Raw genomic sequence first — 15,963 nt, 5'->3', positions numbered from 1 at the left:
AATCATAAAGGTGTGTTGATTGAGTATGAGGAGAGAGAGAGGGAGGGAGGGAGGGAGGGAGGGAGGGGGAGAGAGAGAGAGAGAGAGAGAGAGAGAGAGAGAGAGAGAGAGAGAGAGAGAGAGAGAGAGAGAGAATCTTTATTATTGAAAATGTCTAAGAATGTAAGAGAACAACCTAACAAATTTGTATGTACTCAGTCCCCACCTTTAGGGTTTTTTGTTTGTTTGGTTTTTAAGCTTTAACTTTCCGTATGTGTGTGTGGATGTATGTGTGAGTATGTGCACTCGAATGCAGAGGCCCACAGAGGCCAGAGGGATGTGGAGTCTTTATGAACTTAAGTTGTGAGCCACTCAGTGTGGGTGCTGGCAGCTGAAGTCAGGTCTTCTGCAAAAGCAGCACATGCTCTTAACCACCCGTCATCAAGCCACTGTCAGTTTCTATTAGCATTTTATTCTATTTACCTTCAGTGCAAATTATCATCCTAATTCTCATTTTATACTTTTTCCAACCTGAAATCAATTTGTTTCACCTACGCCACACCCTACTCTGCTTGGCAATATTTCCAGCTACCCAGGAAGTTCCTTCATGGTCTAGACATTACAGTCCCAAAGTACTTTCACACAGCCTACATTGAACTGTAGCACTTTAGTTAGAAAGACATCCAGATTTGTCATTCCAACCCTCCCCTCATCTTTGACCTTGTTCTTGAGACTTCTTGGTCTTCTTGTTTTGTACTGGCCAGGGGCACGAGAGATATTGAAGTGCCGTTACCATGAGTCTCATTTGCCCGATGGCTGTTCGTGTGTTTCAGTCTATCATCTTTTGATGTGTCCTTTTAAAGACAATGAGTCAATAATACAGGTGCTAGACTCACTGAAAGGAGTCCAAGTTGTGAGCAAGTGGAGAGTCTTGTTGCAACTGCTCAAGAGCTCCTGAGAAGGGATGGTTTGTTCTGGGGTAAGAATGGAAGGCTTGCTGGAAGCAACTGTCAGGAGCATGTCAGGGGAAGGTGGAGCATGGAAGATAGAAGGATTTTTCCTAAGGGGATAGTTGAGGATGTGGGTGAGCCTATACATATTAGAAGAGTCGTTTCCCTGGCATAAGTGGGCTAGGGAGAGTCAGGGTTGGGAAGAAGTGCAATAGATTTATAACTGAGAGAAGGTAGGAATGTATTTGCTGGGTAGATACTTCCTCAATTCGAGATTTCAGGAGACTGGGGTAGAGAAGTCTGCCGAGGGATAGGTCAATGTAATGGTTGAGATAGAGGGTGGGGTAGTTTGGAAAGCTGTACATAATATTTAAAATGTTTTAACTCTGTAGAGACAGGGAACCTAAAGTTACAGGTGAAGCACTGATGGAGTTGTACCATAGCCACTAACCTTGTAGGTACATGTCTCAGTCGCTAGATCAGTTCCAGTGGAACAGGCCAGGTGATCAGTGGGACGGTGCTCTGCAGATAGGCCACTTGGTACCGTCTCTTATGAAATCATTACTTAGAATGAATGCACTGTCCTTCGTGTGTGAAAACCTGGCTGCTGGTGGCAGAGTTGTTTACGAAGCTTCTGTGGATGGAACGAGTCCTTGGGTGGCCAGATGTCCTGTGTATACTGTACACACTTCAAGCATTGTTCAGACATCAGCAGTGGATGCTGTTATTGGAGCCTGTCACCACTCGCCTAAGGGCATTGTTCAGACAGGATTCTTCTGTGCTCACTTCTCTGTGCCAAGGTTTCGTGACTGCTTTGGTGTCTGAAGTCATGCCTCATTGGGTCTTTAAAGCTTTTTTTAATCTTTCCTTTTTGGAGCGGTCTCACTTATTTAGTCTAGAGAGCAGGTCTTGAACATTACACTTTTGCCCATCTCCTCCTGTACATCTCCCAGGGAACTGCTGCAGCCATAGTGTAGTAACTAAGAGCTTGTTCTGTGGACTCAGACATGAGCTCCACGTAAGGCGGTGAGACCTGATTTCTCTGAGCCTCAGTGATTACATCCGCACAGGAGAGACAGTTATGCCTCTTAGCTGGGATCACTCTGAAAATTTGAACACCCGATTCCTGACTTTATTTTTGATACATGAGTACTTGGTTTGGATTATTCTTAAGGTCTCACCGTAGCTGAGCACACCTCTCTTGCGGATTCCTGTTAGGGCTCATGAGTGGCATCAATAGCTGTTTAGCAGTTTTTAAGCAAGTGTTCTATGTGCTCCTGTGCCTTTGAATCTATGAGTCCGGCTAACAACCTACTGCCCTCATTTTGCATGACAAAGTTGAGACTAAGTGTCTCCAGTGTAGAGAGGCTGAACAAAGCCTGTGTCCTGAACCCTTATCTCACAGCTGGTAAGAGTCTTGCGCTATTTGGCTGCCTTCTCCTGAATATCCTTCTCCTCTGTTACCCAGAGAACCTTGCTGAGCTCTTTCCACACACTCAGTTGCTTAGTGAGACATTGTCCTTATACTCTGTTCATTCTGCCATTGTCTCAAACCCCAGGAAACTACCATGGTGCTCGGAACACGTCAAATCACTGCAAATGTCTAAAAAGCACTTTTGGAATGATTGTAGATCTGAGTTTTAATTCAGCTTACTGGTCTCTCTCTCCTGGGCTCCCCATCATGAAGCTCAGGTTTAGAGACGTTTAAGATGCTCTGTTAAGAACATATTTGGTAAAGAGGATGCTCTTGCTCTGTTAAATGTACTGAGTTAGTGATAGGTACCATTCTTTTTGTAATTGTTTATTCCTATTTACAGTATGGATGTTTATGTTGTTTGCCTCATGGGTTCAGTGCCTGTGGAGGCCAGAAGAGGAGGCCATTGATTCTCCTAGAATTGGAGTTACAGTCACGAGCCACCGTTTCTTTAGGCCCTGGGTACCACTCTTAAAGATAGGTGTAACCTAAACTTGTTCAAATAGGAATGTGAAGTTTGACCTTCAGAATACAACACAGGTAGGCAGCAGTGAATGAGTGTAAAAACACTAGGGAATGTGAACCAAGTTAGAGATTTCATTCAACATGAAAAGTATCCAACAGTACCCAACTTTATGGCATTATGATGAGTTTCTCTGGCATGGTTACTTCTCCATCATGTTCTCCAGGTAGCTGAGCCTGTGTACAGAATAGCATGGCAGTGGAGTGAATTGCGTACTTTGGGCATTGAGTAGAATGCTGAGTTTGGACTCTGCTTGCCAGACTCTCAGCCTTACTGGATATGCCTTCTCTACAGCTTCTCTCTGTTTAACCAGGGTCTGTGTTTAACCATGTGTTTCTCTCATGGGTCCATTTAGTTAATGTTTCTTAGCATCACATTTTGTTTCTTAATTTCTCAAAACCCATTCTTAATTTATCCTATTTTTTCATACTGCTTTCATGCAGTTGAATTTTCTATCAGCTTTTATCTCTGTATTAAGCCTGAAATTTCCTGCCTCGTATAGGGCTTTTTTATACTCTATTATGACACTACCTGACCTCCACAGAGCCACTCAGTCCTATGCGTGTTACAGTATTTTTACTGTGGTTAGTGGGTTCACAATCTCACTGTGGTCCCACAAATACACACTTTGATGGTGTGCCACTGTTAGGTTCTGTGTTCTGAGAAGCTAGGTGAAGTGGGGTAGTGACTGCCTTGCTTGCCACCTGAGTGGGAATATTGAATCCCACTTTCAGCTAAACTGAAGGAGGAAAAGTACATTTGTTTTAGTGTGGCTGGTTTCTGTTCCGCTACTTCCCTTCAGTGCCGATTGCTCGAGGCATGCCTTCTGCTTTGATCACAAGTGTTTGTAAACAAGCAATCTGTTAATCAAGTTCCAGCCTGTGTTGTGAGACCCAGGACAGCCCCGTTAAAAGCAGCTTCTTTCTGAATGGAATTTCAAAGTAGAAGCCTTTTAGTTTGTTGTTGGGATAGTATTTTTTAAAAATGGAAACCAAAGATGATTCAATCCAGAAACATATTATTTCTTTTTCCTTTTCTGTTGCTGGGGTTGAACCCAGAACTTCAAACCATCTCCTGAAGTACACTCCCTTGGCACACAGCCAGAGAGGTCACACTACAGCGTGACGACAACAAATGAAGGTTGTGGCTCATTCCTGCAACATTCTTTAGGCACAGAGTAACAGCTGGTACTAGTGATTAAGCACTCACTGTTTGCAAAGGACAGTTTTTAAAGTTCTGTACGAGGAGCTGGAGAGTTGGCTCCATGGTTAAGAATACTTGTTGCTGTTGTAGAGGACCTAGGGTCTGTACCCAGTACCCACATGGCTTACCATCCAAGTAACTCCTGCTCCAGGGGATCCTGTACCCTCTTCTTCTCCAGCACCAGAACACATATATGATGGACATGAATATATATGCCAGCTAAACTCTCACAAATAACTCTGAGAGAAAACATAAAGTTCTGAACCAATTCATCTGCTTCTATTAATATGCTAGATCTTACCTCACATAGGCCTCAAATCAATTCTGTGAAAACTGGACCTAGTTATTATATATCCCCATTTCTCAGACTAGGAAGACTGTGCCTTTAGTTCACACAGGGAGTTGTTGAGGCCAGAGTTCAGATTCACACATTCTAGAGACGTCCTTGTCCATTGTACAGACTGCTTCTCAGAATTGGAAATTATGTATGTCAGGGACAAACAGCGGAGGTGTCTAGATTCCTAAGGAACTCCATCTTATGGCTGAGTTTAAAGTCCACACAGCTGTTCCACTGTGTATAGAATAAACAGTGGTGAGTATATAGTAGGGAGGAGTCTCGGGCTACATAGGATTCTGAGGGAGGCTGCTTGCTTCTGCTACCCAGGACTGTCATCTGGGAGCCTGGGGCCTGGAGCCTGGGAGCCTGGAGCCTGGAGCCATCTGGAGGGCCTGGGACCCTATGTCTTGATTTTGTGTCCTCAAGACTTAGGCCTATGGAAGGTCAACAAATGTCATCATTAATTCTAGACCTTTCAGTGTGGTACCTGCTGGCCCTTTGTCACTACTGCAACTTGAATTGAGCCAGACAGACTTGATGACTTGGAAACAGATGTAGAGTCTCGATCTTCATACTGATATATCGAAACGCTAGTGTTTATTTAACTATATGATCATGATCAATTTATATTTCTTTTTACTTTAAAATATAGCTAAGAGAAAATAGATTATATCTGCATCTTGTCATGAGTCTACTGGGGAATTTGTGTTGTGAATGAGGTCACAAAGCCGCAGAGATGAGTTCATGATGGAGGATTTGTGGCCTAGATCCTAACTCAGTTCTCTTTCTAGCATAAATCGTATTAGTAGATGTAAATTTCCCAAAACAATCTGTATTGTGGGCTTAGTTTTCCCACCTGGCACTCCTCCCCCTATCTTCCTGTATTGATACATGTATAACTCCCCCTTTTCTTTGTCTTTTGTTTTTCATCACAGCTATTAAGCTTTATCTGTAAAAGGGTAATTCCAGAAGCTTCAGGATAAATTAATAAACTGGTATCCAGCACACTGAGCGAGAATGTTAAGTTTTCTAAACATAGGAGGGAATTGATAACAATTTCACATGACAAAATAAACTATAATAAAATAAAGCAAAAACCATCCTATGGAAGTTGGACACAGCAGCCCAACAGGGGGAAAGGAGTCCCAAGAGCAGGCAGTAGAGTTGGAGACCCACTTGTTCTCATAGTCAGGAGTCCCATGAAATACCAAGCTGAAAGCTTTAGTACATGCAGAGGACCTGGTGCAGACCCATGCAGGCCCTGTGCTTGCTGCGTCAGTCTCTGTGAGCTCATACACATTACCTTATTGAGCTGATTCAGAGGACTTTGTTCTCCTGCTGTCCTCCATCCCCTCTGACTCTTACAGTCTCTCCACCTCCCCTCTGATGGGATTCCCTGAGCTCAAGGGAGGAGTTTACGGAGACCTCCCATTTAGACTGTCTCTCTCCTCATACTGTCTGGCTGTGGGTCTCTGCATCTGTCCCCATCTGCTGCTGCAGGAAGCCTCTCTGATGATGACTGAACAAGGCACTGATCTATGACTTCAGCAGAATTTCATTAGGAACCATGCTATTGATTTTTTTCTTTTCTTTTTTTTTTTTGAGTCTTATTGGTTTTCTTACAGGTCTCTGGGCTGACTAGTCTCTGGCTTTTGGTTACTCACTCAGTGTTGGGTGGAGTGGGTTCTGTGGAGTGGGTCTTAAGTCAAATTAGACGTTGGTTGGCTACTCCCACAAGATCTGTGCCACCATCGCCCTAGCATATTTTGCAGGCAGGATAGACTGTAAGTCAAAGGTTTCGTGGCTGGGCTGGTGTTCATGTCTCTCTTTTGGTAGCCTGCAGAGTATCTTCCCACACCAAAGAGACTAGAACAGAGGGGCGAGGGCTCTATAGCCCCACCTTTTTAGCTTCCTAATCTGTTCTATTAACATTTTTCAGATTTTATTACACTTTGTGATTTGGGGATACAAGCCCACTGTTGTGGTGTCCTATAGATAGCTGGCTATTTTATTGCCAGTGTGCAGGATTTATGTCATGTAATCCTTTCAGATCTGCATGATGTATAGGCTGTGCGCTCCTGCTTTTACAGTTATGAATCCTAAGGTTAGAGAGAGGAGAGTGGTAAAGGTCTTGCAGCTGACATGTGCAGAGTCTGTAAGACATTTTTGTCACATTCTGTGATTTGACTTCTTTCTAAGGAACATTTACTTTAAAAATACTGTGTGAAAAACCCTAGCAAAGGTATCCTGCCACGGACTGGTGAGATGGTTCAGCGGTTAAGAGCACTAACTGCTCTTCTGGAGTTGTGAGTTCAAATCCCAGCAACCACATGGTGGCTCACAACCATCCATAATGAGATCTGATGCCCTCTTATGGGGTGTCTGAAGACAGCTACAGTGAACTTACATATAATAAATAAATAAAAACCTTGGTGCTGGAGCAAGCAGGGACAGAGCGAGAGGAAGAAGGGAAGGGGAAAAAATGTATCCTACCACCCCATTCCCCTTCTTGACCTTCCCCTCCTCTCTCCTTCCCTACCTTGTTTCTGAGACACAATGCAGCAATGAAGTATTAACATTTAGCCTTGGCTGGTGTCAAACTTGGGTTTGTTCTGCATCAGCCTTTTGAGTGCTGAGATTACAGGTGTGTGCTACCATACCTGGCTAAAGTTGTTACCATTTGAAAAGACAAGCCCTTGAAAGTTTTCATTCAAAAAAAAAAAAGAAAAGAAAAAGAAAAAAGAAATCTTTTACCTACAGTTTGAGTCCCTTAACTTGCTTTCTGCCTCTGCCATTGATCTGCAGTCTCGCAGGCTCCAGGTAGGTGAGCAGCTTCACCCCTCCAAAGACGATATTATGCACATCATCTCTGTCACAGGGCCAACGTCCTTCTAAACCTGGCATTTATAGTTTAGCAGAGATGTTTTTCTTTTTCAAATTGTTTCTAATGTAGCAGTAGTTCATAGTGGTCATGTTCTGCAACGATTTTTGTGTGTTGTCTAATTTGTCTGCTCACTTGCTGTGTTTGTGCATGGTGCGTTGCAAGGGACCTAAGATCTTGTTTACCCTCTCGGATAAGTCTCCCTTCTAAATTGCTCAGCTGGTGATTGACAGGGCAAATTCTTCTTCTTCTTCTTCTTCTTCTTCTTCTTCTTCTTCTTCTTCTTCTTCTTCTTCTTCTTCTTTTTTTCAGAGCCTTTGGAAGGGTTTGTATTTTCCATTTTTGTTTTCAGTATTCAGTGACCCGGTTTGTGTTCTTTTAAGATGCAGGTGATCAAAGGGAAGACGTTTATATAGGAAACCACATGCCTTGCCCTGAAAACCTGAATGGGTACTGCATCCACGGGAAATGTGAATTCATCTACTCTACTCAGAAGGCCTCTTGTAGGTAAGTTGGCTGCTCATGATTGGGGCTGAGAGACTTTTTTCCATTGGTCATTACTGCCTTATAGACTGAATAGTACCACATAAATAGTGTTATCTGCAATATATAAGTTTTAAATCAACCAACAAATCATCTATACTTCGCCCAAACCTGGCAAGAAATATGCAAAGATGAGAAACAGGCCGAATTAGGGTTTGGAGGCTGTGAGCTTAACATCTTTACGATGACATTTTAATATTAATTTGCCATATTCCAACGCTATTTTGATCTTTCGGCAATCTGTCACAAGGTGGTTGAACGACTGAAGAATATATTACGAATAGAGAAGGAATAACTCGAATAAAACATACACTAAAATAGACTTCTAAAAATAAAGGAGTAGGGATGAGGAACCAGGTGTGAATTGTGAGAGGGAACTGGAAGGAGTGTCAGTCTTCAGCTCCTCTACTCCAGAGACATTGCATAACTTCTTCAAGGTCAACAGCAACTTGGAAATAGAGCTGAGAAGAAACTAGACCTCAGATTCCCTGACACACAACCTGAGGGTCTCAGTGTGTTTTGCTGGTGTGAGTGTGTTTGTGTGCACATGTGTGCATATGTTTGAGTGTACGTGCGTGTATGTGTGTATGTGTGCATGTGTGTGCATATGTGTGATTATCTGTGCATGTGTGTGTGATTGTGCATGTGTGTGTGCATGTATGTTCATGTGTGTGTGTGTGTGTTGCTGTTGCTGTCATGAATTGCATGCTGTCTTGTGTCTGGTTAGCCAGGCTGGGTTTATGCAGACAAGGGGGTGGGCCGTTGCTGTCCTTCCACTCACTCCTGCTTCTGGGAGTTGGGTGGGAACCTGCTTCCCTCTCTTATGCAAAACATCAAAACATTTAGAGTTGTTGCATTTTTCTTTTTCTGTATCTGTCCACAGGGTAAGGACTCTGCTCTGGCCCTGGGGTTGCCTGCATCCCTCTTCTTTAGCTCTCTTCCCTTTCCTCCTGCATAAAGATGAATAGCAGGGCAAATGCTTTCACTGTTAACTGTTGAACAGCTCTTTGTAAAAGCCATTGGCTTTTCCCCATGGACAGTTCTCTTTGTCTTTGAAGGAGCTAACTTCTCTGTTTCCTCCTCCCTCCCCAAACATTTGAAAACAACAACTGCATAAAATAGAATGGATTGCATAATGCAAAGCACACAAGCAATTCTACATGTTTGTCATACAGTGGTATAGAAATCTTCGCAGAAGTTCGGGTCCTGATGGCCTGAGATGGGGCATCCTACATCAAGCTGTGGTGCTACTGTCTGTAATTCCACTCTGGGAAAGATGAGGCAGGAAGATCGTGAGTTCTATACCAACCTGAGCTACATAGCAGGCTCCCGACCAGACAGGGCTACACAGTGAGATGCTGTCTCAAAAACCTTCAACAACAAACCAGAATGGGTGCAATAGTGATGTGTGTGTAGCATGCGTAGCTTACTGCATTTGCTTTATAGTATTATAATCAATAGCAACTGATACTAGACCATAAGCCTGTTATATCAAGGACTCCATTTTACAAATTACTTTCTTTCTAGTTCCTAACCTAGTAGGTCTGTAGCAAATAAATTTCTAATAATACAGTGGTTATCAGCTCTCCCATCTTCTCCCAAATGGAGAAATTTTGGAAATGGTAAAGAATTTCTATCCTATGTATTTATTATTCCTAGAATAATAGCAGCTTGTAACTTTCTATTGTGTATTTATACCATTTGTAAGAATCAGGCTAAAATATCATGTGTCTATAGTATTAGCCAGGGATGAATAACCATTAGCCATAATCCTTTTATTAGACTAAAATCTAGTATTATCCCGCCATTGATAGACTAGCTTATTCTTTCTGCCAAATTCCGTGGTAATGGTTTGTTAAACTTACATATATCAGGGATCTTGGGATCTTGTCTTCAGAAAATATTTAGTAACCAAAATGCAGTATGAACAATGCTGTCATCTGTACAAGTGCATGAGGCAATTTGAGACTTCAAACATAGAGGAGGCTGAGGGAAGAAGGAGGAAGTGTACAGAGTCTCCTGGGCTTCTGGCTATGGAAAAACTGAATAGGAGAACTCAGAGAAAGAGGTTTTGGGGAAATGATGTATTCAGTTTCACATGTTGGTGTACTATGCCTACAGGCTATCCACTTATGGATGTTTACTAAGCTGCTCAAGATAGTCGATTTGAAAACTCGTGGGAGATACAAGTTGGAGAGTAGACTTGAGAATAATCCCATCTCTAGCATATCCCTCTAACGTCTGTAGTAACCTGTCCAGGCCTCCTGCACCCATCATTTCCTGTATTGATCTCTGGTATCGCCTCTGTTCCACTTTTACTTTTTCATATTGACACAACTGCAGTCTAGTTCATTCCAGCCTCCACTGGCTTACCTAGCTAGCATGGCTGCAGCCATTCATCTTCTCAGAATACTGTCAGCTCTTCTTGTCTTCCTCACCGTAGCTGATGAACTTGTTTCCAGGCAAACTGAAACTGGAGCAGTATGACAAGGTCTTCCACAGGCTGTCACTGTCACCCAAGCAGTCTTCCTTCCTCCATATCACATATCTTGATATAAATGAGTTTACGTGTTTATAAATATGAGTACTTTATTTCTTCCATGAAGAAACTCATTACATTTCTTTTGCAGAAGAATTTGTGGTCTGGTCTGGTTCTAGTTGTCATTTCTGGTCTCTCTTGAACCCACTCCACTAAGCTTTTCATCTTTTCATCTCCAGTATCCTAGAGAGCTTGTTCTTTATGGTGAAAGTCGCTGGTCAAGTCTTACTGTTAAATTCACATCCGAGTGGTTGGCACCATTTCCCATGTGTTGTGTGTTCTTCTCTTGGCTTCTCAGATGAAACTCTCTCTGGTCTTACTGGATATTCCACTCCTGATTGGTTTCCTCTTTGCTCCCTGACTTCACCGTGTTATAGTACACCACAATTCTATCTTGTGCTCTTCCCAAATGACTACATCTGGGTCTTTTATAGATGGCTCCTAATTTACATAAATCCCAGTCCTTTCTCTTGAATCTGAGGTTCAAATCTGTGATTCCTTTACATTTCCTGTGATGTCTGGCTCAGTCTCACCTGGACTAAACCTCTCTGCTTCCCTAGCTACCACAGGCCTACAGCCACCTGCAACTTTTTCCAATGTCTCTTCACTTGTTCAGACAGAATACCACATGACACCTTACACCTTTGACTCTCTCACTTTCTCATGTTCTCTATATCCTAATTAGTTGAGAAGTCTTAATTATTCTATTTCAGAATATATCTTAACCATAATTTCATTTACAACCATTCTCAGTCTAGGCACCACACCCTCATATGCATGCATGTACACACACACACACACACACACACACACACACACACCTTTTAACATAACCGTTTAGTTTGCTTATGCTTATTATGCCTTTGGGCTTCCACTAGAGGATAAGCTCTTTTCACAACTAAATGCTTTAAAAATATTTGTGTGTGTGTGTGTGTGTGTGTGTGTGTATGAATGTATGTGGCACTGACTGCTGGTGCATGCAGGCTTTGGCCCACATGTGGACGTCAGAGGACAATCTCAGGTCTCCTTAATCTTTACCATTTTTTTTTCTTTGAGACTTCAAGGTCTCTTATTGGTCAGTGCTGTGTAGGTGAACCTAGCTGGCCTGTAGCTTCTTGGGATTCTCCTGTCTCTATTTCCAAAGGATCTCTGAGAGACACAGGTCACTGCATCTAGCTTTACATGCATACAGGGGATCTGAACTCAGGTTCTCATGCTTGTATGGCGAGTGCTTTACCCTTTGACCCATCTCCATAGCTTAGGATTCCACTCTTTTGTTGCTTTGTTTCTCTGAATGCTTCCTGTAGTCTTACTTGAAACCCAGCAGGCTCTCAGTAAATGTGCTAAGTGGATGAGTGAATGAATCTGTGTGTGAAGCTCCGGGAGTGAATGAGATTCCCAGTGGGCTGAACCCCTGGATCTTCCTTTAGTAACTCAAGAGGCAATGGCAACTTAGAACTTCATACTCGAGATGTTTGAAGACTATTAAAGTTAGTTGTGGAAAGTAATATCCAGGGAGATGACTTGAATGATATGTGGTCTAAAGGTTCTTTTTGATATTCTGATTTTAATCTTTGAATTAAGCCGATCTGTCTGGGAGCTATATATCTCGGGTATTGTTGTAGCTCTCTGTGGAGCTATTTTGATTTTACTGAGCTGTGACTTTGAGCCATTAGCCTACCATGAAGGACATTATTTTAAAAGTCCCATGGGTCTTCATTATAGTATTGGATTTACTGCTGCTGTGTTGTTGAGAACGATATTCTCTGTATTAGAAGGTGCCCTCTTTAAATGAGGACCAGAGAAGGGAAGTTCCCTGGAGTTTAATAACAGAAGTAGCTGCTCCTTTGAAATGACTTGTTTGATTTTATTTTATGGAGATTGCTTTTCGTGTCAGTTCTCTTTCCCCTCTCCTGTGCCCCTCCCCTAGTCTTCCTTTCCCTCTCCTTCCTCCTCTCCTTTCTCTCCCCTCCTCCTCTCCCTCCTCCTCTCCCTCTCTTTCCCTCTTTCCCAGTCCAATGGTGTTAATATAGCACCACCACAATCTGATTTTGCACAGTTTTGAAATCTTTCCTTTACTCACTGTTGTCAGATCTTCCTACTGGCCTGAGCTCCAGGCAACCAGTAATTTATTTTCTGTCTCTATAAGTCACCTATTCTATATATTTCTTATTTTGTCTTAAGACAAGGTTTTATGTAGCCCAGGCTAGCCTTACAGTCACTATGTAGCAGAGAATGACTTTGAACTCCTGATCATCCCGCCTCCACCTTCTGAGTGTTGGGAAGACAGGTATGCCCCACAGTGCCTCGTATAGATGATCCTGAGAATCAAACCAAGAGCCTCATGGATGCTAGCCCAGTGGTCTGTCAGCCTAGCCACATCTTCAGACCTTCTCTACATTTCACGTAAATGGAGTGGTAGAGTGTAGTCTTCGGCGTCCGGCTTCTTTCACCTGGAAAGCTGTTTCTAAGTCAACAGTGTCATAGCTATCTGTCTGCACTTGGTTTCTGAGGAGCTGAGGAGTGCCCTGCTCTGGGCATTGGATCCCATGTTTAAATCCGGCTGTCAGCTGATGAACACTGGGTTTGTATACACATTTTGACTGTTGTGAGTGGGCCTGCCCTCAGCACTTGTGTTTATGTGTGGACGCATGCTTTGATTTACTTGGATAAATGCTTAGGAGTGTAATTACTAGGTCCAGTGCTAACCCTCTTTTCAAGGACTTCCAGCCTGCTTTCAAAGCATCCTTCCCATTTCTGTCGTCATCTGCAAGGCCGTCACTAGCATTTGTAGGCAGTCACCTTACTTTCTGATCTAGGCAGGGCTGTGGGTGTGTGGTGCTAGTCTACTGTGTGTGCTTGTTTTGGGGTGCATGGTGCTAGTCCAGGGTGTGTGCTTGTTTTTGTTTGTTTGTCTCGTTTTGGGGCAGGTTCTTGTGTTTCACAGGTAGTCTTCGAACATGAAAACCCCCTGTCTCAGCCTCCTGAGTGCTGGGATTTCAAGTATGTGCCACTATATTTGACTTTCTTTTTGGCCAATTCTATATCTTCTCTGGAAAATGGAGTTCAGATTCTCTGCCCATTAATTAGTGAGTGATTTTTTAGAATGCATGTTTTAAATTAATTTTTATTTAATTATTTTTAAGATAGATTGTGTGTGTGTGTGTGTGTGTGTGTGAATGTCTGTGAGGTGAGCAGTCAACCCGTGGGAGGGAGTCAGTTTTCACCTTCCACCATGTGAAGTGAGATAGATCTTTCTTATTTCTTCTGCTCCTGTGCTATGTATTCCCGGCCAGCTCTGGACAGTTCAGTCTCCAACTCCCACCCCACCCCTACCCTTCATTTCCCCATCTCCTTGTATGACAGATTACAGATGTGAACCATTGTGTCTGCCTTTCCCCCCAGGGATCAAACTTGGATCATCAAGTTTATGTAGCTGTAGCCGACGCTCCGGCTCCTCAGCCACTCGTGTTTTATGTGTTAGGAGTACAAGTCTCATGTCAGATCTGTAATTTGTAGTTGTCATTTTCCTTTGTACGGGCCGCCTTTTCACTTTGATAATGCCTGTAACCATGAGGATCTTAATTTTGATTTATCCCAGTTTTTGTTTTTAGTTTTTTTTATTTTGATGTCATGTCTAAGAAATTATTGCCCAATCTGGGGCTGTGAAACTTTGTAATGCTTGTTTTTTCTTAAGAGCTTCTTTATAGCTTTAGCTCCTACATTCGGATGTGTGACCCGTTGTCTTAGTTTGCTTTCCATTGCTATGATAGAAGCATCATGACCAAAAGCAACTTGGGAAGGAAAGGATTTATCTCATTTTAGACTTATAAATGTCACAGTCCTTCACTAGGGAAACCAAGGCAGGGACTGAAGCAGAAGCCATGGGGGAACATTGCTTACTCCCTGGCTTTCAGGTTCATGTTCAGTGACCTTTCTTGTACTCCCAGGCCTACCTACCTGGGAATGGTACTGCCCACAGTGGGCTTGGCCCTCCCACGTTGATCAACAGTTAAAAAAAACGAGACACACAACTTGCCTGCACGCCAGTCTGATGGAGGCACTTCCTCAGCTGAGGCTCCATCCTCCCAGATGACTGCTTTTGTCCAGTTGAAATAACTAACCAGCACGTCCTCTTAGAAGCTCAGCCTCACTGCATGGATCCCAGTTTCTCAGGATCATATCTGAAGACACGGACTTCCACTGACTCACCCTAACACCTCTGTCAAACAGGTTAACCAACCAGAGGTGTGTGCTCTACCTTTGGCCTCTCAGTTTGGTTCCATGGCCAATGTGCTGCCTCACTTTTGAATTTTCTGAGGTCAAGAACTCAGTGTAGATCTTCCTGGCAGGCATCCACAAGCCCTAGAGAGAGTGTGCAAGCCCACGATACCCTGGTCTCCCCCGCTGCCCCACACCCAGATTTCTTTTCTGTTGTTGTTGTTTGCATTTTACAATAGTGCTGCTTTAAAAGCTTTCATAACCAAGTGTGGGACAGCAGTGAGCACACATGGATGCCCAGTGAGCTCCCACATATTAGTGCTTTTAGTCCTGTCAGCTTAAAATAGGAGTCTTTCTTCTGATAAATGTCCTTAGTGTTTCCCTATCAGACGATCCTCACCGGCTGATGATAGTGTCTTTATATTTACCCTTAATAGATAGTTTGTAAGGTTAGCATCCACTTGGCTGCTTTGCACTGTTTGTTTAATAACTTATTTTCATCTCCCCTGCATATTAAGTGTTTATGCTGTTTACACTGAAGAGGGTCTTGAGTATAATTTGGTGCTGTGTCCATAGAATTGTAAATGTTTCCTCCTTTTTATTCAGTAATCGTATTCTCTGGCATCTATCTTAAAGAATAGGTCTAGATGGAGAAGGGCACTTTCATCGGGTTCTTACTTTATCCATTTTCTCAGTGTGAAATCTGGAGACAACAGATGCATCTCAGAATGGATAGGCTAGTTCCTACACGGCTGTGGTTCTAGTTTAAACGATGGTGATAAAGATAATCTAGTAACTTCAAAGGTGGTCTGATGAGTATGGAGGAGGTTATCACTACTCAGAACAGACATGAAAAACCACACATCTCCCCCATGGCAGTGGAGATATATTTTTCTACTCCTGCTTAAGTTTTGTTGTTCTTTTGTATTTTAACTTAAAAGCCTTGATGATATAAAAAAAATAATTTCTTTCAGGTGTGGCAATGCACAGTAATATCTCCTGGGAGCTGGTTCTAGGCCAGCTAGGGTTACATTATGAGAATTTGTCTCAAAAAATCAAAACAAAAACAAAATCAAAAACACTCATATACTCATGTGACTGTGGTGCATTCAGCCATAAATGAGACGTCTGAATCACTCCCCCTTCCCCATGGATCGAGAAGCGTTGTGTAGGAGAGGGTGGCAAGATGGTATGAGTCAGAGGTTGCTGAACACTGGAGTGAACAGTGCCCTCTGGACATAGCAGGTCCATTGTGCTATGAACTCACAGCAGCTGTGGCTCTTGCACAAGACCAGCACAAGGTCAGTCCAGTC

The 15,963-nt window shown here is 42.9% G+C and overlaps 1 protein-coding gene across 3 annotated transcripts in view; it reads left to right on the top strand.

Moving 5' to 3' along the window:
• LOC114623554 (tomoregulin-1) overlaps positions 1 to 15,963 on the top strand; it is a 122,116-nt gene that overhangs the window by 101,423 nt on the left and 4,730 nt on the right. For all 3 annotated transcript variants that reach the window (XM_028770220.1, XM_028770219.1, XM_028770223.1), the window contains one exon: positions 7,731 to 7,854. In XM_028770220.1, the coding sequence (XP_028626053.1) occupies positions 7,731 to 7,854 (124 nt within the window). The remainder of the gene's footprint in view (positions 1 to 7,730; positions 7,855 to 15,963) is intronic.

The sequence above is a fragment of the Grammomys surdaster genome, unplaced genomic scaffold, assembly GCF_004785775.1.
Source record: "Grammomys surdaster isolate TR1022 unplaced genomic scaffold, NIH_TR_1.0 199, whole genome shotgun sequence".
Taxonomy (NCBI): Eukaryota; Metazoa; Chordata; class Mammalia; order Rodentia; family Muridae; genus Grammomys; species Grammomys surdaster.
Note: the sequence above shows the minus strand (reverse complement) of the source record. Positions and strands in the feature narration are given on the sequence as shown.